Below are 23,341 nucleotides of genomic sequence, written 5' to 3'. Positions count from 1 at the left end.
TTGGACAGAGCCCATAGGGCCCCAAAGCCCAGATCGACCGACCAGAATCAGCCCAGATATGTCATTTTACGACTTCACTTCTATACTACCAAGGAGAGGGTCTTGCGCGGAGCCCAAAAATTAAACACTCTAACATTGGAAGGTCACAACATACAGATCTTTCAGGACTTGTCACCGACCACTCTGGCCAGACGTCGGGAGCTCGCCCCAGTAACGCAAGTTCTACGAGATCATAATGTCCGTTATCGCTGGGGCTTCCCCTTTCGTCTGCTCCTTTGGCATCAGGAACGACAGATTTCCGCCCGCACACTCCCGGAGGCTCAGGCTCTCCTACAACGCTTAGGCCTTGCTCCCGAGACCCCCCCCCGGGCGCCTTTCAATCATCTACCTCGGGCAACTAGGATACAAATCCGCGGCCCCAAAGAGTTCCGTTAGGCGAATGGTCCACAGTACAGAAATCTTCCACTCCTCGCAAGACCTCGTAATCTATCTCCCTGACTGTCTTTTAGGGATGAGAAACTCCCCACCCAGGGAGGGTCCACCTGGAACAGGGCTATCGAGAGCCGTTCCTGATCGTTTAGTGGCCACCCCTACTGGAGTCTATCTGAGGAACTATGCCTACCCGGGGACGAGCCCTCCGAAATGTTCATATGTTGCCTAATTTCTCATTATATCATTTTCATGCCCTAGGCCTGCTGTTTCTGTTTGCCCTTTTTTTGTTTTTGCTCTCTCCGCTTACAGGTGGATCTCCATACCCATGGCCTTCTTGGAGCCACAGCCTAATGCCGCTATGGACCCCCCTCGGAAAGACTGTACCTCTCCTATGACCACTTGCACGCCTGTTTGTCTGATTCTAAGGTCTATTTGGACTTGCTATGTAACTGTTTTTCGTTTAACTTTTGGATCTCTTTACTCGTTTACATTGGTACATATTGGCATTTGTAAGCATCCACCTGCTATCATTGTACCCTCTAGTTTGACAATGTTACATAGTTAATGTATATGCTTGCATTATGTGGTCCCATCTTACTGATATACCCTAGTCTGTCACCTCCCCCTTCCCGCACCCACACACATGGGCCCACTGGGTAGCAAATACCCACCTCCCGCTTTCCCCCCCCTGTCAGCCATTTACCTTTCGCCCTCTCGATTGGTAAGTCCTAGCCGCTTCCCCCATAGAGCTTGGTTGCTCTCAGCTGGTCCCCGGGTACCTAGGGTACCGCTCCTTCTGCCCCACCAGCGCCCTGGACGGGCGTCCTGCACCACACCCGTCCTCCTACCCCCACTCTCCCACCACACCTACAATGTTTCCCCAACCATGGTCGTCTTTGGTATCCACCCCTCCAGCAAATCAAAACTACAACTCACTATACATATTCTCTCCTCCTGACTCCTCCCCTTTGACTTTCTCATGACGCTCCGCCTGATATCTTTTAATGTTAAAGGTCTTAACTCTCCCCAAAAAAGGGGCAAACTTTACGCTTCCTTACAGGCCCTTAAGGGCGACCTAGCATTCCTACAGGAGACCCATTTTGTTAAGCACTTGCACCCGGAACTTAAATCCAAAAGATTCCCCCTTTCTTATCATGCCTGTGACTCTGCCAAGAAGAGATGCGGGGTGGCAATCCTTCTCTCGCGTAACCTTGTCTTTGATCTCACAGACACTCACATAGACAAAGAAGGTAGATATCTTATCCTAGTGGGTAAACTGAACAACCTCCCGTGCACGCTAGTGAATATCTATGCCCCGAACCAAGATCAGCACAAATTCTTTAAACGCCTGGGAGTTACACTTTCTCAGGTTTGTAAGGGAGATTTGATAGTAGGAGGAGACTTTAATGCGGTCCTTACACCCCATCTGGATAGATTTGCCCCCTCAGCTGCTCATTCCGACGGGAGGGACAGGAGGAACTCCAGGGCCTTGCAAGATTTCATGAAGCTGCACAATCTGTACGATACTTGGAGGATCTCTGACCCTTTGACCCGAGATTATTCTTTCTATTCCTCAGTCCATAACACCTATTCCCGAATCGATATGGTCCTGCTCAGCCTCGACCTGACCCTTAAACTCACTAACTCTATTATCCACTCAATTACATGGTCTGACCACGCCCCAATTTCGGCGGACCTCTCCTCCCTACTCTCTCGCCCCTCTACCTTCTCCTGGAGGCTCAACGAGTCCCTTCTCCACGACAAAAACACAGTAGCTCATATTAATTCCCTAATATCCGAATACTTCGAAACAATTGAAATCTCCTGAAATCTCACCCTCTACTCTCTGGAATGCTCATAAGGTGGTCATTAGAGGCCACCTAATGGCTTCGGCAGCAAATGCCAAAAGGGCTAGAGCGGCTGAGACTATACGTCTCTCCACGGCCCTCCACCAGTTGGAGGAACAACATAAATCTAACCCTGACCCTGCTTTATTCGAACGGATGGCTTCTGTGAGGGGTGAACTTAACCTGCTTCTCTCCCACCGAGTGGCCAACAAGCTGAAATGGCTGAACCAACGCTTTTACAATAAGGGTGATAAGGCGGACAAGCTCTTGGCCACTCGGCTGCGGACCAAAGTCTCGGCCCGTAATCTTATGGCTATTAGGGATTCCTCCGGAGCTCTGGTCTATGACCCAAAATTAATCCGCTCAGAATTCCAGAACTATTATCTAAAACTGTATAATCTCCCTCAACCCCCTAACACCACGGCCCATCGGGAACAGGCAGAGCATATAGATAAGTTTTTGAAAGACGCTCGCCTTCTGAAGCTTACTCCCCAGGCTGCAGATCGTCTCACTGAACCCATTTCCTTAGAGGAGGTAGTGCAGGTTATTAAGGCTCAGAAAACAGGAAAGGCACCTGGTCCTTATGGGTTTTCGGCAGCCTACTATAAGAAATTTTCTGCTCTTCTGGCCCCTCAACTCTCCACTCTTTTTAACTCTATTCTAAAGGGCAAACACTGGCCTAAAGAATCTCTGGAGGCTCGGATAACCCTGATCCACAAGGAGGGTAAAGAAGTTCATAATTGTGCTAGTTATCGTCCAATATCCCTCCTTAACAACGACTTGAAACTATACGCTAAGATCCTGGCCAATCGCTTAAACACTGTACTCCCCGGGTTAGTTCACTATGATCAGGTGGGGTTTGTCCCTGGTAGGCAGGCCAGGGATAACACAAGGAGAACTATTGACCTCATCCACATACTTAACACCAGGAAAACTCCCTCCATTATTTTATCCTTAGATGCCGAAAAGGCCTTCGACAGGATCTCCTGGCAGTTCATGACTCATACCCTCAAGCATTTCGGTCTGTCTGGGGATTTCTTGTCGGAGGTCCAGGCCTTGTATTCTCATCCCTCTGCTAAGGTTATGGTTAATGGTTCTCCTTCTGATCCCGTTCCAATAAGCAATGGCACCCGCCAAGGATGCCCACTCTCCCCTTTAATTTTCACCCTGGTTATTGAGCCTTTGGCAGCCACTATCCGAGCCTCCCCAGATATCAGAGGAGTGGAGACAGGGTCTTTGGAGAGTAAGCTTTCACTGTTTGCTGACGATATACTCCTCACGCTCCAGCAGCCTAGGACATCTCTGCCCAACCTGTTCTGCCTCCTCTCGAGGTATGGCGACCTGTCCGGGTATAAAATCAATATAACAAAATCCGAAGCCCTATTTCTTAATGTGCCCTCACAGGACTGCTGTGATCTCACCTCCCATTTTCACTTTAGATGGCAGAAGAAAAAATTAAAATACCTGGGAGTAAATATAACCACCTCATATGAATCCCTATATCAGGAGAACTATCCAGCTCTCTTCCACAAACTCAAATCAGACATCCTCTCCTGGCGAACCCTAATCATCTCGTGGCTGGGCAGGATCATTGCTGTAAAAATGACTGTTCTCCCTCAACTTCTTTACCTTTTCCAGACACTGCCTGTGAGAATACCCCTATCCGAAATTTACTCTATGCAACAATATCTTTCTAAATATGTCCGGCGTGGCAGGCCTCCCAGGCTTCGACTGGCACTACTCAAAAAACCTAAGGGCTGCGGAGGCAGGGGCTTTCCCGACCTCAAGGCCTACTACTGGGCGGCCCAGCTCAGCTCAGTGGTCTCCTCGTTTGCTCCTCCGGCATCTCATTCATGGGCAGACCTGGAGGCTGCCTATCTCTCCATACCCGGCCTATCTGGCCTTTGGGGAGTTCCCTCTGATATTCGGAAGACATTAACCAAACGTTTTCCAACTCTGGAGTTTGCGGCTCGCATCTGGGAGACCTGCAAGGGCCATCTCTCTATCTTTCCTAACCCTCTGCACATTATGCCCCTGTGACATAATCCAACCTTCCCGCCGGGAATGTCCCGATCTTTTTCTCGGCTATGGACCAGGGCGGGATTTCGATTTGCGGGAAACCTTCTTGAGTGAGGTAGGCCTATAGCCTATGACGCCCTCTGTTCCAGAGTCCCTAACTTTCACCCGCCTTTCTACCAATATCTGCAGGTTCGGCACTTCCTCCTGTCACTCCTGTCAGACAATTCACCTCACTCCCCCTCCCAATTTGAATCTCTCTGCCTTTCTTTCCCTTTGCGAAGGGGTATGATCTCGTCCTTGTATAGTCTTCTACTGGAGAAGTTGGTGCCTTCCGGGAACGCACATGAGAGGGAGTGGGAGAGGGATCTGGGCTCTCCCCCGGAGGAGGACTGCTGGGAGACCATCAGGCTGAATGTGGCTTCTAGTTCCATCTCCACATTAATTAAGGAAAATGCGTACAAAGTTTACTACAGGTGGTATCTCACACCTGACAGGCTCGCAAAGATGTACCAGTCAGCCTCTCCCGATTGCTGGAGAAACTGTGGTCATCGAGGCAACTTCGTCCATATTTGGTGGTCATGCCCTGTTATTTCCTCCTTCTGGGACAGGGTTTCGAGACTTCTCTCCTCCCTCCTCCAATGCCCTATTAGGAACAACCCATGGTTCTTCCTACTCTGTTATCCTATACAAGACCTAGACACCCACTCTGCAAAACTTGCTTCCCATGTCCTGGCAGCCGCTAGATGCCTGATTGCTAAATTTTGGAAACAGGCGGACCCCCCCCCCCGGACCCCCCGCATCTCTTCTCTTAGATCATATATATGGTTCATTGACAACATGGAAAAAATCACGTCGCTACTGTGAGACAAAGAAGACAAATTCCATCAAATTTGGGCCCCCTGACTTTATGCCTAGGATCCCCGCAATTTTCTCTTCCTCCAAATAATCTCCCCCTACACAATGCCAGATAATATCGACCCCCTTACTACTTTAAAATACTCCCATGCAGACCTGATAGCGCTCCCTTCTGAAGGTGAACATGCTCTTCTTAGTATACCCCATGAGACGGCCATTTCCCCCCCCCCTTGCCTACCCTACTCCCCCCCCCCAATGCCCACTCCCTTTCCCTCTCGTCCCATTACCCATTACTTGTTATATTGCAATACATTTTACTGTTTTGTGAGTGACATTATTGGATATCTACTCTGCCCTGTGATTATTTCAATCAAAATGTTTGTTGTCCTATGTTTATGTCATTCATACTTTATTATGCAATAACATTTTGAGTTAAAAAAAAAAAAATGTCCTCTTTGTCAAAAGCATCTTGACCAATTATACATTCTATTGTAATTTCAAACTGCAGACACAACAAGTAAATTACATTATTTGCTCCATGTTTCAGGACCATGGTCAGTTTCTTCCTGTATTAGTGTACTGTTGTGAGAGGTGCAAAAAAGGACTTATGATGTCAAATATATGAAACATGGTTTGCACAAATGGATGACATAAATGTATGCTTACAGAAAAAAATATTGTTATAGAAATGAGTATAATTGCAGATAAACGTGCATACTATATACTGTTGGGTAGTAAGGATGTAAAGTGTTGATGGTAATCAGAAAGACTCAGCAGTTGTATTTGTCATCCGAAGCAAATGTGTAGTGCTGCATTACACAGCTACAAGTATTTCAGGTTGTGTGTGCAAAGCATAAAGCTCTTCTTTATACTGCAAAAGATTTACTGAAATAATTGGATGCACTCTCAGTTTAACATATTTAAAATGAGTCACCGTTTAACTTTGACGTAAGCAGGTCCTTTGTTTCGTTCCTGATCCTTTTTTTCTCACAATCTGTTGGCGGTTTTCCATTTATTCAACAATTGATTCCAGGGGAGAACACAAATGACTCAGGATGTAAGAATAGCACATATCAAGCAACTGTCAGAATTTTCTTTACCACGTTTTGAAAGCCATGATAGGCAAAACATGATTGGGAAGCATATGCAGTCATGATTTAGAGGAAATACTTAAAAGGACATGTTGATCATTCCTGGAGACAGATTTATTGTAGTTATTGTGGGTTTTCATAAACCAAATACAAATCTTTCCATATTATTTACACAATCATATACAGTATATGCATGTAACATTTCCAAGAACTGTGCGGAAATTAGGATTTTTAAAGGAACATTTAAACATGGAAAATACTGATATTGAATAAACTTTAAAATTATTAGGAGCCACCACACTACTCGTAATGGCTCACACTATCCTTTGTCCCAGCTGTTGCCTAGCAGCCGGCATGGTGTTCTGTCTTGAAGTCCTGCTCTTCCGTCTAACAGTCCTACACATGGGACGCTTTGTTTAGTGATTGCAGTCATATGACTGCAATCACCAATCTCTGTGGGGGAGCTTGCTCTCAATGTAGCATTCCCATTGCCCCCCCCATTATTTTAATTGGCAGGGGGGGCAAAACTTCCCCGTCAGTTGTAGCATCCTTGCCCTTCAATTTTGTGAAGCCTGCTGTGTGACCTAGGCAAGTTTACTCTGCTTGACAGTAACTGAAACAGGAATGACCAGAAATCAACAAGAGACAAATATAGTCAGTGACCAGCCAAAGGTCAGGGAAAACAACACAGGTTCGTTGACCAAAAAACAGGGTCACAAGCAGGTCAGAATGATCAGAACACGAGCCATGTCCAAAATTGGAAATCAAAGTAACTATAAAGAATATCACGTAATTGCCAAAAAAACCTGCTACTCAGGCACAGTGCTATGCACTGAGTGAACTTTTGAACCTGGCACCTGCTGACATTAGCAATACCTGATGAACAGCACTGTGAGCTGCAGCACAATTTAACCTTGGCTCTTGGTGACTCTTGTTTTCAGTTAATGAAAGACTGTATGGTTAGTGACACCACTTCCTATTTGCTACATGTGGGGGCAGACCAGAAAGAAACATAACACCACTTTTATACATTTTGTAGATTATGTGTTGTGTATGATTCACTGACCACTGAAGTCTTTAGGAAACCTAGTTCTACCAACTTTTTGCTAGATTTGCTTCCATCTTCCTCCCATGTTCAATAGGAAAAAACCCTTTAGTAAATTCCTGATACAATACTATAGTAAATATAATGAAGAATTTCACATTCAGTCAGTGGAGTTGAATGAGCCCCTACCTCAGCTTATGAACCAATACATATGTGGACTGGATTTAGAGTTAGTAGCAAATCCGGCTAGTATATGCAGGCTTTGCTCCTCAAACAATGTTCTGTAGGATGCAAATTGTAAATTGTACAACCAGATTTAGAGGTGTGAAAATTCTAGGGCTTAGTCTAAATCTTACGTAAAGTGTAAAAATAGATATATCCAGTATGTGTGCAGCATATAACAACATGCAGTATTTGCCATGAATGTTTGGATTTTCCCCCATTGCACTGCAATATGGTTTGCTTGGCTACAAATTGTGGGCCTGGGTAAAATTTTAACCCAACCCTATATCAGACCCAAAGACAACAGATACAGGTATTTAAGAAACCATCATACAAAGTATGTGCCCTAATTCATATCAAACTATTATTATGTTATGTATGATTTTGTTCTACAGTTTATTATTTGCCCCTAGCAGATTAGTAAGTAATCATATTTCTTCATTATGTGATTAAGTCCTGAACCAATACTATCATTTTTTACATTGCATTACTAAAACCCAGATGGACCATGTAATATGAATTGGGCTACACATGTCCACCCACTATAAAAGGATAAATGTTCCAACTGAAACATGCTTATTCATTAGTAATTGGTCAGAAATTTGTAAATATTCCTCATTTGATCACCTCTAATGCTCTATGTTATATAAGTGCTAGTTTGCTCTTTTGCTCTTTTGGGTATAGTATAATTAGCTGCTTTGAAGTTGGGTACAGGGTCACAGAGATAGTAAATTGAGGGTGCTGAGTTTTTTTGGAAAATGATTCAACATTCTTGGGAGAAAGATCTTGGTGCTTCAAAGAGGTTAATTTTCTCATTAAACAAGTCACCACCAGAGACTCTTACTTCTAACAAAGATATATATCACTTATGTATACTGTTTGTCATTCAGGTTTCAATAATAAAAATAAATTTTTAGGATATGTTATGCATAATTTAGATGTGTTGTTACTAAGTTGCACTACAATACATCACTACTGTATCACAACAACAAAAATCAATAATCATTTCTAATATGTGGTGTATAACGAGTTGACATCACATTGCAGAAAATTTTAAGCCCCCATACTTCAACCCAACAGGCAACTGCACAACAGTATGAAAAGCTGTAAAAAGAACAGAGACAGATATGTGTGCCTATAAAGACTGGGTATGCATCCAGCTCTTTAATTGCGGTACCTCTGCAACCAAGAATGTTAAATATCTATTAAAATTTATAAATTTATTGAAAAAAGAAGTTAAAAGACATCAACGACCTAACTTGTAATCCACAGTGAATTTTACTTATATCTCTCAATCCTTTCTTGATCTGGCATAGATTAATTAATGAATTTATTTAAAAACAGCCTTGAATAAAGACACAACAATCAGAACCTCCCCCGCATATCCCCCTCCCCATCTGAGATAAAGAGCACTGAGGGATTCTGAGAACTCTCTGGGCTCTGATTGGTTGAAAAGTCATCAAAAAGTGGTAGGAGCAATGCAAAAATATTTGCAAGCATTCATAAACCAACCTAAAATATAAGAAGTGATGGGAAAATATGTTGAATTGTTCACATCTTTGATCTTTCCCCCCACAACCAGAGGGCAAGTAAAATCTCCTGTACTACGAATGACGAAATAAAGGGGCCATATGCCATTCCTATGCCTGGTTTGTCTGTTAAGCATTTTGTTTTGTGCCTGGAACAGTGCATAGCTCATCTATCTGAGTTAACACACCGTCTGGGTATGTATAGCTTGCACTGGTATAGCCATGGTATAGACTCTCCAATATGTACATTGTACATTAAAAATAAGCTTACATTTAACAGTACTTTTGAGATTGATTTGTTTCTTTAGCTTTATTGCCAATATATTAGTTATTTGTAATGAACTCTGAACTAATTTCATGATTTTGTTTATCATTTCAACAAATTGATTATCCATGAAATATATATTTTCATGTATTGTTAATATGGTCTAAATTATATGTGCGTGTGCAATGTATTATATTCACCTATAGGGTGTTATAGCTGGATTTAGTACTAGGCTCTGCAAGCCTGAATCCAACCTTTTCACTTTACTGTGGACCAATTACAGTTTTGCTATGGATCACACAGAAGAAAGTAATCCACAGCACTCATAATTCAATCCACTTCAATTTATTCTCGATGAAAACAGTTAAACTATATTCAAGAGTAGGACATAAAGTGGTGGTTGGTGGGATGCTGTGAGGAATCACTTCTTTATTTTTAAATGGAGTTTACCTGTTTATATTTGGGTTAAATTAAATTTCAGAGAGGGATACATGACATGATTTACATTTCATTGGATAAACTTGTTATGTTTGTTTCACTGTTACATCAGTTCATTTGCACTATTTAAATTAAATACTATATATACTCAATGACCCAATCTACTCCTATAGCTGGTCATACAACTATTTAAATGTAACTGTATGTATTCTCATGAAAAGGGAATTGACTGTGTGCAGTAAGCTATATTGAATTACAGGCCCGGTCATTTCCAGTTAGGCTCACATGTCTAGTTAGGTAGCTCACCGCTATCTGTGCTTTATTTTTAAGAATTGTGGAAAATCTAATGCTTAGTTGTAACAGTGCCCTTTTCTTTTCACAAAGTGATCTGATTATGTTCCATTACAAGTGATTGTCTGACTTGCTCTAAAATCTTCTCTGGCAGCGGACATATTTGAATTACAGACTTTGTAACTGTTTTTTCCAGAAATCCATCACATCTACCATTCTTTAAATAAAACTGTTAAATGTGTTTTCTAGAAGGCACCAACTTGCGCAAATTGTTCTGCTGGTTTAACCCTATGCATTGCTCATTAAAGAGATTCACAACTTCTTGGCTCCTCCTTTAGAAATTTATCTAATTTTGTTACCTGTAATGGTTTCATCACAAGCACAAGTTTAGTCATTGGCAGAGAGGTAAAGTGATTAAAAAGTTTCAATAACTACTATATACATTTCATTTATTTTATAACCTAATTTATTACCTGTCATTTAGAAACCACTACCCCATTTATAGATCACATGTATACCCTTTTTATACTGTTATCATCTATCAATGGAAATACATTAATCTCGTTGCATGTTGTTACGTTAGATTATCCATTATCTTGCCAGCGCTACACGTTTATTAACTACAAGTTAACCCGTGCATGATACTCATGCATTCTAGTCAAATCAAGCTACTTAAGGTGTTAAAAAGGTTCTTGTCATGCATTTGGGCCTAGCCCAGGCCTCCTCAGGGGAAGAGCGTTACTTCCCGACGTAAGCGCCCTTTTTTAACATGGTTTTGTCCACATGTCACCACCTCATCATTCTTCTCCATCACTTCATCCTTCATCTTTATCGCCACATCTATCCAGATGTCTATCCAGACACAGGGATCTCTCTCAGCGGTCCTGAGTATCACACTCCTCTCGCTCTGTCACCCCTGGCAACCACCAACCACTCCCAACTGTCACTTCTCCTTCAAGAAATATATCTAAATTTTTTTAAAATCTTTATAAACACTTTTAACAATTAACAAATTAAATTAACAAATTAAAAACATCTTAGTATACCAAATTTCAGCCCTTTCTGAGTTTTTTTTCCACACACACTAAGAATTTAGTAGGTCAGTGTATAACTTCGCCCAGCAGGTGGCGCTGCAGCTTGTTTTTTTTTTTTCAGACACACGCCACTAGGCTTTTATATAGTAGATGAACATGCTAACCCAGAGGTAGTGACAGATAACAAAATGATAAATTGTGCTACACTTGTTTCTTTAACCAGAATGATAGCCTTCTATAAGTGTCTATCATCATACAGATTCAGTTTTGATTTGCAAATTTAGATTTGCCTTTATATGCCTTCATTCATAGTCTGCTCATCTATTAAAATCTGTGTCAGGCTATGGGTGATCTGTGTTTTGTTTACAGCTAATCCCATTATCGATTAAGTAATGTTTCTCAAAGCAATCACACAGTCTTGCTACTTCATCTTATTTGCTGCTGTTTGTCAGTATGATTATCTTGGTATTTTATGTAATGTTATTTATCTTCTACATTTTATTAGCTTCAGTTTTGAATAGGCATTTCCATTTCATTACCATTCACCTTGTTCATTCCTTGTCTTCCACTCTTTCACTGCATTCCTTGCCTTTACCTACACTTTAACTCCTTTTTAAGAGAAACGTTTCATACAGTAGCAAGCAAATAAATCAATAACTGAATTTTTTTAGAGTCAGTTTTGGTCCTAATATTAGGAAGACATAAAACCTTGTTGTCAAAGTCTTACAAAGTTATTGTAAAAGCATTGCTTGGTTTGCCCACGAAGATATAAAACCTGTAGTCACTACAGGGTTAATTAATGTATAACCTTGAAGGAATATGACTTATAGAGCTGAGGAGATGGTTGTTACGCCTGGTATAAAAGTACATGTGTATCATAGAACTCATTTCATACTGAAATGTAGCTTCATCCTCAAGGCCAGGGGACTGCTGCTAACCACCCTTCAAAATATAGAGCAAAGACATAGAAGTTTTTTGTATTAAAGCAAGATACAAATTTGTCAGTCACACCTAGGCCTTTGTAACATCTGTGACATGAGAAGAAATCATTTATGGAGCTCATTGCTGATGCTATTTTTATTCGATCAGCATGAAAAGCTATTAGCCTTAGAAAAGGAGGTCATTAAAACAGATGGATGGACATTCAGTAATTTGATTGTAGCACTGTTGAGAGTGTATTATTTTATGCATCTACACTTACATTATGGTAATTTTGTCCTGTTTAGTGTTTTGGTTGACATCAAGTAGAGTGGGTCAAGAAAGAAATGAAGTGTCCTAATTAATCATTTTAAGGATTTGCTGTTTTGGTAACCTAAAATCACCCATTTAAAGTCATATAGGAGAAAATAGTATTGAAACTAATTCGTCAGTAGCTTCATTTATTTTACATGCTGTATTATATCTACGAATATCTTAATTTTTAGAATCTAAAATTAGCTGAGATAGAAATACCATTCACAATGCTGTATATATATTTAAAATTCAACAAGGGCATGGTATAATCATATAATCATACTTAGAGTTGAACCAAACATTAAATGTCTTTTTAGCTTATTATCATAAAAAATATTTTCATGTTTAGTGTTATAGGCATAATGCAACAACAGGAATTGCACCAAGCGCTTTTTTCACAAGACAGTCCATGGAAGCAACAATGCAATGTGTAGTCACACAGTCCAGAAAAGATAAGGGAAAGGTGAAGCGCATACTGAGAAACGTGGTAAAGACAGATAGAAACTAACTCAGATCATGATGACAATGGATGGAAGAGTGGGATTCAAGCTAGGCAAGCATAACGAAAACAAGATCTGGACCTAGGTAGTGTTGCATGGACACGTAATGCTAAGCAAAATGGTATCCCAAAGGTTGGGTATAAATATCCAGTCCAACAGATGTTCAGATTAGTTGTGGAATCAGGTCAGTGACCTCCCTGCTGAAGACATAGGAGAAAGGTTGTCATGAACAATAACTACTGATAACTTGTAGCAGTAGAGCAAAATGCAGGTTTTCTTACATTCCCATATGCATTGGGACATGATTGTGTACTATAAACCCTCTGTTCCTTTCTCCCTGTTTTAAGGGGGGAATTAATTTGGTTGTGTTACTGCCGATAGTAATGCGACCTGTGCTTTATTACCGTTAATACCGTAATTTTAACGCAGAATTAAAGCCAAACCTGCTATAAAATAGTATTGCCTTACAAAACCAAAGCCTTTTTTAGATAAGCCTTTTTTCATGACATATACAGCCAAATACATACAGCCATATATTGAGCTTGCATGTAGCTGTTTTTGGTGTTTGGCCACTGGTGTTGCATTGTGCCAAAAAATTGCAAGTGCAAACTGCATGTGAAAAGCATATAACTGCTATTCATTTGCACATGCATCTGATAAGTGTTTGATATGCAGTTCACATGTGGTTGATATGTGCTTGATATGTTCGCATGCATTTATGAATACATCTGGGGGTAAATGTATCAAGCTGAGAGTTTACGGCGAGTTTGAAAAGTTCAAGTGTTGCCTATAGCAACCAATCAGATTCTAGTTATTTATTTAGTACATCCTACAAAATGACAGCTAGAATCTGATTGGTTGCTAAAGACAATACTTCCACTTTTCAAACTCGCTGGAAACTCTCACCTTGATACATTTACCCCCTAGAATGCAAACAGTATGGAGATCTTCCAGTTCATTCCAATGGGGTTTTCAATAAGTGCACTACATGTAGAAACCCCATGGAAATGAATTAGCCATTAAAATGAACAGAAAAGCTCTGTACTTAAACAATTGAAAAATCTAGCATTGTGTTCCCCCCCCTAACATTTCTCAATTATGTCCAGTGCTAGACAGTTTTGAGCTGGTTCCCTCTAAAATATGAACAAAACAAATATGGGGTCCCCATGCTATAATGAAAATCAGCTACAGGCTAGACCACCTAGACTGGTTCCAACTAAAACAGGGGAACAAAGAGCACAGGGCCCCACTGCTAGACTGGAAACCAGCTTCAGGCAAGTCTGGTCTGGTACCTATGATTAACATGGTGAGCACAAGCACACTATCCTTCTTAAATTAAATGGCCCATTGACATCAATGGCCAAAATAGCTCTATGTTGATGTAAATGCACTTGTTAATCCCTACTTAGTATGTATACAATGCACTCCCATTGAGATGAATTAACTTTTTCAAGTTTGGTGGCATACTTTGAACTCATTGAAATGCACACAGATGCAAGCATGAATGCAAATAAGTACTGATACATACAATAGAATTGGTATTATTTCTATATGTGGTGGCATACTTTGCACTGTTTAAAAACTGCAAGTCAGGCGCAGCTTTTAAATACCAGTGGTTAAAGATGCTAAATGGCTGTAATTTAATTCCAGTGGACTGATTTAATGTTATACTCATATAGTCATATACATTGGAAAATAAAGCCTAATCATTTATCTTTTTCCCTTTGAATAATATTTAGGATAGTCATGTCTTTTTTTCCAATGACATCAACAGATCGGAAGTGAATGTAGTATTTTTATTGCTGACATTCTTTGAACTCACTGAAATGGATCAAACAGCGTCCAAAACATGCACTACAATACAAATGAACACACTCTGAATTACTTACACTATTGCTCACGTTTTATTTCATTTTTCCACCTATTTTTCATATCCATTTTTTTTATTGATACTATGATAACTTTCACTATCAATTATATATGGACTTTACTATAAATCAATTAGTTATTAATAAACACATGATGATATGAATTTGCACTACGCTTTAATAAAATATAGTAATATTTATAACAATTTATGGTGCCACATCACCTCATATAAACACTATTACACATTTTTTTGTCACTGTTATGCTAGTATTCACTATATATTTTATATGCATGTATTATACTACACATAATTTGGATATCAATCCCTCATATGGACATTTAGATATTTGATTTAACAGAAATAATATTATTAAATTGCTAATCACAAAAGCATCATATAATTAATATATATATATATATATATATATATATATATATATATATATAGAGAGAGAGAGAGAGAGAGAGAGAGAGAGATGACAACGATAACTATATTTCTCTGATTCCATTTTGTATTGTATTCCTTATTTAATATTATTTAATACTGATTCATTTACTCGCTCATCCCATGTTTGAAAATAGATCTTCCTCATTTATTATTCATTCTCCTCAAAAATGTCAACACTTAACGTCTTCTTCCTAATATCTTTTAAATATTATCCTATCACCGACACATGAATATCATCCTATCCCTACCACATGAAACTCCTTGATCGGACGATCGTTGACTGATATAATAACATATCAGAGAATAAGCATGAACAGCGGAGGTCTGGCAAATTTTAGCCCGGGGGGTAAGACTTGACTCAGCAGCCGATTAGGATCATTTTAAAGGAAAAAATTGCAGGTGGCTCAGTAACCCAGCCCAAGGTAGTCCACTATGGGACTGGCAGATGCCCAGCCTGCTACTGAGCATGAAAAATATAGGAATATATTGGACCAATGAGATAAACTCTATATAAAGAAATCTATCAAAGAAAGAATTTCATTCGTAGATGACCTAAGGAAGATGATTGGCTGAATAATCAGTCAATCAAAACTTCGAGACCATGATTTTAAATACCAGCCAATGATAACAGACAAATTCTCCCTATGAGAAAGACTAGCCGATACATTTGCACTTGATGTTTCTCTTAATATGCTAATACTCCACAGTGTGTTTGTAGAAATTATATATGTAAATCATAGAACCGCAATGTCACTGATACTCAATATAAGTTGTAGTGAAAAAGGCTGAGAGACACCATGTCAATAGGAGGAAACACTCGTGATAGTAATGTGTGATTCCCAGGACTGGTGGATTCAGCTGTCTAAGCTATGATAAGTGATACAAACTGATTTAATTGATCACAGCTTAGAGTGAAGAGAGAATTGCTACAAATTTATAGAAAAATTATCAGAGAGGGAGAATAATCAAAACAGCAGCACTTAGACATTAGATCAATATGAAAGGATGCTAACAAGATTACTAACAAGACTTGTTTGAAATTAAATGGTTAATGAAATATAATCTCTAGGCATAAAACATATTAGCACACTCAACTGGTGACAACAAAAGAGATTAGTTATGTAAATGACAACAAAATATCATTGTACTTCTGACATCAACCATAAAGAGCAATTTAGAGAATTTCTAAAGAAAACTATATATCTATTTTGTCAACAAAAATTGTCCATCCATAAATACAAGCCTAGTGGTCATTATCAGTGATAGAGGCTCAAAGTATATGAAGGCTGAAATTTAGTATGTAATATTTCTGTTACACAATAAAGTAAAGCACAATAGCAATCAGAGATGTAATAGAACATCTGGAAAATACAACACATTTTCTCTATAATATAAATTTATATAAGAGTCTATTGACCAAAAAAATCTCTATATGACTCAAAAGAATGTTTGAACTATTGAAATGACTTTATATTGCAATAATTGTACGACATACTAAACACGCTATATACTCAGATATACTCAGATCCCTATCTAAAGGACCTATGATGGCCAAGCTGAATATTGGAGCAGTATAAATATTAGTAATCATCATGATTACAGTGAAAATAATAAATAAATAACGAACGGATATAGAAGGACAATACAAGAACTGTGGGGAAATTCCTTTTTCTCCTCCTAGTTTTTAATCTTTACCACATAGTAATTCTATTTCTTTTCACCAATTTTAATATTTCGCTCGGGCTAATGTAGATCTGTTTCACTATATTGGTTTATTTTCAATTGGAGAAATAAATATATATTTTTATTATATGAAAATTGAATATCTTTGCATTTTTATACTAGTAATATATAGAAAAAATTTGCCTCCACTATTAGAACCTTTGTCTTTTCTGTGTCTAAATGCACACAGTTGAACACCAATAAGTATTGATCATAGAATAGTATGGGTATTATTTCTACACGTGGATGCATGATTTGCACTTTGTTAATAAAATGCAAGTCAGGTACAGCATTTCAATATCAATGGTTAAAGATGCTAGAGAAGGCTATTGCTGTAATTCAGTTAAAGTGGAGGGATTTCATTTTGCTTACCTCACTCTAACTTTAATGGTTATTCTTTGTGGAATGTGGAAAAAACTGTAAAACTGTTAGCACTTCTGCCTCACAGCACTGGGGTCATGAGTTCTATTCCCGACCATGGCTTTATTTGTGTGGAGTTTGTATGTTCTCCCCTTGTTTGGGTGGGTTTCCTCCAGGTGCTCTGGTTTCCTCCCACACATTTCAAAAACATACTAGTAGGTTAATTGGCTGCTATCAAATTGACCCTAGTCTCTCTCTCTCTCTCTGTCTGAATGTGTGCGTTAGGAAATTTAGATTGTAAGCTCCAATGGGGCAGGGACTGATTTAAATGAATTCTCTGTACAGCGCTGCGGAATTAGTGGCGCTATATAAATAAATGGTTAAGATGATGATGAAATATGCAAACTATCATAAGGACTTACTATACCACAATACTGTGTATTTGCAATATCTAATGTTTACCTTTCCCTCTGCAGTTTGACATGCAAAGGATAACACTGGAAGAACTAAAGCACATTCTATATCACGCATTTCGGGATCATTTAACAATGAAGGACATTGAAAACATAATTATTAACGAAGAAGAAAGTTTAAATGAAAATTCTGGAAACTGTCAAACAGAGTTTGAAGGAGGTAAGAATCTGTTTTTCTTATTTTTAGCTTTTATATCCTAAAATTTATGAGATAAACAAATACTTTTTGCCAATTCTTTAGGTAAATGTTATGCCAGTATATGCATTGGAAAATAAAGTCTTGGAGTTTATACTCTTCCATATGAATAACATTTAGGATAGTTATGCATTTTTGAGCAATGCCATCAACAGATCGTAAATGAATTTAGTATTTTTATTGGGGATACCACCCAAAACTAAATAGAAACACAATTGTAACCTGCAATATATTGTAATTTACATAATGAAAACAAACAATAGGCTGTGTAGTTTACTGATTTTTCTAACTATTTTTGTTGTTTTCTACACCTTTTAATTATCTTAAAAAATTCCTATCCACATTTGAGTGATATTGATTAATTCACTTTTGTGAATGATTACGGTTATGTGAAGGACAATATGGAGTGACAGAATTTTAAGTCCAGGTAAATATTCCTTAATTAAAAAAAAAGTTTTAAGTGTCAGAGATTCAAACTAGAAAACAAAAAAATGTTTCCAAATTATGCCAGTTCAAATCACTATACTGTACACTAACAAGAGAATTCAATTACATGGTGCTCAATACAACTCATTCCACAGATAATTATCTAAATTTATTGGATGTCCTGGACTTACAACATTACAAATGTCATTGTATCACAGTTTGTCATAATCTCTTTTGCAACATATTCCCTGTGGTTCAATTTTTGCAAGCATACAGTTTGTGTAATTGGCAAGGCTTGGCGCTTTAGTATGTTTCACATAGTACAGGGCATAGATAATAAACAGTCACCACAGCAAAGCCATTGTCGTAAAACTCAGTTGTGACAGAATGGACCTCCTGTGCCACCCTAACCATGTGCTGGGGACTGGCTGGGCTTGCCTTTCCACCATTCCCTTTCTTTATTCCAATTGCACCCCTCTAAACGCAGTAGGAGGGGCTGCTCCTGCCACCACTAGGCTCCTACGCTGGCACCTAGAACCGCTTCTTTCTGGGTAATTCTCGCCACTAGAGTACCCCTTTGCTAGGCACCTGGACTAATACACCTGACCTCTTCCTTTAGATCAGAGTTGTTGTGGATGTTCCCCCTGGCCTATCACACTGGCCAGAGCTGCAGGGTTGAGGCAGAGCATTGGTACTGAATGATGGGTCCCAACCTTAGAACAGCCGGATAACACATTAAATTGGTCTAATCTGTAGGTCACAAAATAATTCACATTAATCTTTCTAAATTTTCCTAAAACTTGGTGTCTATATTGTTGAGAGGTTTCCTATCTCTTTAACTTTTAGGCTAAAAAGACCTGTTGGTCACTCTCAGATAAACAAGGTCTAATTAGCCTAATTGGGATTTCCTGTATTAAAGTTACAAAACCAAATCATGATATACTATCTCAGAAATCAAATACATTCCCATACAAAATACATTCCAATACAAAAATAGGTACATTTGCAATGATCTAAATTTGCGCACTGCGCTATTAATTTAAATAAATTTATTCAATAAGCTATTTATAAGTGATCCAGCCACATCGGTTATTAAAAAAGCCCCAAAATTGGTTCTACTGAACGAAAACAAAAATGGGTATTGACATTATTTTACTCCTTTAATACGGAAACTGAACCATTACATAAAACATATATAAGTACTGTATAAATATTTGAGTGCAGCTGTATTTGAAAACATTCCTCAATAACAAATATTATAGGCCTATTTAAAAGGTGTTTTTTTTACCCATTTTCGAAGCTAAGATTGAATCTTATAATTTATTTCTTTAGAAATGTAAGCCTACTTTTGTTTATCTGCTTATTTAGTATTACTTTGCAAAATAACTGCGTAATTGTTTAATTGTTATTATATTTTACACACTTATTTATTTTTCCCCCCCTTATACTATTTGTTCTCATTTGCCACACTTATTTAGAATATTTATTATTCACTAATATTATCTATTTGTCGATGTAGGGTTTTATATGGTGGGATGCCATACAGCCACTTCTTCTACTGCCTTCGTTGTAAAACTATAAAATTCCATTCAGTTACATTCCCATTACATTTTTCATACTGCCACTTCCAAATTTCCTTACTGCCACTTCTAAATTTCCGCTTCAACCACTGATTCAAACACCAAAAATATATGGTAGTTTTATAATGCATCATAAGAACTGTAGATAATAATCATATTAGAAGTCACCTGTTCCATGTCCTGTATATAGACACTAGGCCTAGCTCCTTGTACCTTTATATTATCAGGGAACATCTGCATGACTCTAATAACCTTATAAAGTACTGTATACATAATACATTATCCCCTGTATAGCCAAAATGGTGTTCTTGTACTCTTACTGTATGTTAGCGAGAACCTATTTTTCCATCTTACTAAACGTTTATGTCATTGTTTCTCAACTCCAGTCCTCAGGACCCCTAACAGTGCATGTTTTCCATATCTCCTTGCTTAAGCACAGATGTAATCATTACTGACTGACACATTCTAGCAGATCCACAGTTGGTATAATTATTTCCCTTGTCACCTGGAAAGCCTGCACTGTTAGGGGTCCTGAGGACTGGAGTTGAGAAACACTGGTCTATGTGAACAATTCTAACCTTTATTTACGAAAATAGTAGAGATTTGGTGCTCTGCTAATGCCAAATAATATGGAGGGGTGTTCCAGGCTGCACCTGATACATTATGGCCCCTGGGTTACTTTAAATACACCCCATCTGGCCAAATGCTATAACACATGGGGGTAAATGTATCAATATGCAGGTTCTTCAACACCCGCGTGTTCAGCCTCTTCCGCGATTAAATTTCAAGCGGCGCTGCATTGTAAAGGGAAGTTAACCCTTTACAATGCAGCACCGCTTGAAATTTAATCGCGGAAGAGGCTGAACACGCGGGTGTTGAAGAACCCGCATATTGATACATTTACCCCATGGTGTTTGAGGAAAAACAAACTTACTTCCTAATGCCTTGTGAGCCCTACTGTGAAGATACCAGGTTTAATGTAACCCTTTGTGTCGCACAGCTGGCCGACCCGATACCTATCCAAGGTTCAAAATCACCCAGGCAAATATCCAAAATAAAATAAATACATTTATTTGACAAAATGGTAGCACCAAACAGCAATAAACATATTTAAATAATAACCTGCAACAAATAACACTACAGTCTGGCACAGACAACATACAGGGTATAATGAAAACACTTCACCAGTATCCTGGCCACTCTCAAGGACTGCTGTCTATCCATCCAAGCTTCTGCCCCTCTCTCCTTTGAGACTACCAGCAAGGCAGTGGTCCTCAGTCGCTGTCACTCCACTTTTGGCAGGCACACAGCTCCCCAAGACCTGGAGAGGTAGATCAGGGCAAAGGCAATACTCCAGGGACTGACTGTCCCTTCCCTGTCAGGGCATCCTGTCTGGATCTCAATGCCAGCCTGACTTCAGCTATCACTGGATAGTGAATGCCAATTTGCTGTTCTCTGGAACTCTCTTTTAAAGCCATAAATGACCTTCTCAGGAGTTTCAGGACGTTCTCAGTAGTTTCAGGACCTGCCTGATCGGTCCTTTTCTGTGTTTTCCTTTTCACAGGTAAACATACAGACAAAGGGATAGCAGATGAGTCACTCTTGATATAATTAAGGAAAGGTATTTTTCTGTGGCTATACAGCAGAGTTTCTTTAAACAGGATTAGTCACAATCCAGACACATTACATTTAAATACACAATGCAGTCCTATATAATTAAACATAGAGCTCTATCTGTGGACCTTTTCCTATCTTAACACATAAGACCTCCTGGAGTGATGTACACATATACAGGACTGGTGGACAATAATCCTTTAGCCTAGGCTGAAACAAAGGACTAGTCTGCGAGATAAAAAAAAAAAACATGCTGGCAGACATTTTAACTGCTTATAAATAGGATATATACAAGTTTAAATATAACTGATAAATATGGGGAATCAGAGGGCTAGAAAAAGTTTATGTTTTTATAGTTCACTTGTGAGATACGAGGTGCAGACTGGTTGAGATGATATTAATACCTCGTTTCCCCACACCTACCTAATGTGATCTTTTACCTAGGTGATGAGTACTCGTATGCAGGGCCGTAACTAGGGCTGAGCGACAGGAGCGACTGCCCTGTGCGCAACTCTGTAGTGGGGCGTAATTTAGGAATATTTTAGGTTAGTTTGGTTAAAATTGAAGGCTAGGGGGCGGCATTTGTCTTTCTCGCCCCAGGCGCTAGAATTCTAAGTTACGGCTCTGCTCCTATGTACTTGGCCTTACCAATCCCTTTGAAGGCAGGGGATACAGGACCTATCAACAACCCCCAGTGCTGGGTGCCCTTACTCATCTTTTTGTTTGTGATTAGGGTGGTTTTATAAATCATGGAGGTGGCACTGAATGCAACTTGCGGGATTCTTTCCCTAAACCACTCCATTGTGAGGTGGGTAAGATCAAGCCACCTGTTGGGATTTGTATTCCCATAACACTAGAGAGCCACATCTAACTTAAATCAATCAAGTACTAGTCAAAGTTTGTATCTGTTTTATTGTTAGTTTTTTTTAAAATAAATAAACTCCCTAAACTCATGTTAAGTCTTCCCAGCAGGAGAGCCACAGGTAGCTTCAACCTAGATTTAACTAAAAATCTATGCATAAAAAAGTAAAAAAAAGTCACTTTATTAGACTCCAAAGTAGTTACTGATCCTTGTTTTATACATAGTAAATCAAATCCCTTGTAAATCTTCATCAGATGTAATCCACAGTTTATCTCGAATGTAGCTTTGATCCTTTGCTCTTTGTAAGTAATTCAATAGGAAAACACTAGTCAACCTACTCACCAATAAAATTAAAAAATGTTAACTTTCGTGTTTTGCATAGTCCATCCAACTATGATGTATCAATAAAGAAACTAATTCAGTTATTATTTGTTCATTGTTTTTATTTGGTTCAGTCATACAATGTAACAGTTGGAGCCAGGAAGAGCTCCCTTACAATGTAATTGATTTTAATCACCAGTGCAACGCCTCACCAGGTGGATCCAAGTAAGTCACTGGCACAAGACTGGGGACCATTTTATTGTGCCACTACCAAACACATTGGGCAGCAGTGATAACATAGCAGTTTAGAAATAGGCTCATCTTCACTGGGTTTTCATAGCAGCCATCTGTTTGTCATCATTTCTCCTGCTCATTGCTTAATACTGTTGAGGTTAAATACAGCACACACATACATTGCTCTTCTCTGCTTATCACAGGGCTGTATGGAGGAGCATTAAGCGATAGCAGAAACAGTGTGTATTCGAGAGCAACAAGGCATTTGATTAATACTGTATAGCAAAAGCAGCACTTGGCTTAATATTTTAGGAAAGCTTCACCTATATCTTTAGTAGCTAAGCACAACATAATAAATTGTAGTAATAAAAAAATAACCTATTTCTTTTTCTAATTAACCAAAATAATAAAGCATATATTTATTATAGTTCTGTA

General features: G+C 38.9%; 1 protein-coding gene across 1 annotated transcript in view; it reads left to right on the top strand.

Moving 5' to 3' along the window:
- The window catches only part of CALN1 (calneuron 1), a 368,040-nt gene that overhangs the window by 324,586 nt on the left and 20,113 nt on the right, over positions 1-23,341 (top strand). Inside the window, exon 5 of the mRNA XM_075198074.1 lies at positions 17,677-17,833. Within this exon, the coding sequence (XP_075054175.1) occupies positions 17,677-17,833 (157 nt within the window). The remainder of the gene's footprint in view (positions 1-17,676; positions 17,834-23,341) is intronic.

The sequence above is a fragment of the Mixophyes fleayi genome, chromosome 2 (assembly GCF_038048845.1).
Source record: "Mixophyes fleayi isolate aMixFle1 chromosome 2, aMixFle1.hap1, whole genome shotgun sequence".
NCBI lineage: Eukaryota > Metazoa > Chordata > Amphibia > Anura > Limnodynastidae > Mixophyes > Mixophyes fleayi.
This window is presented reverse-complemented; position numbering and strand designations above follow the sequence as displayed.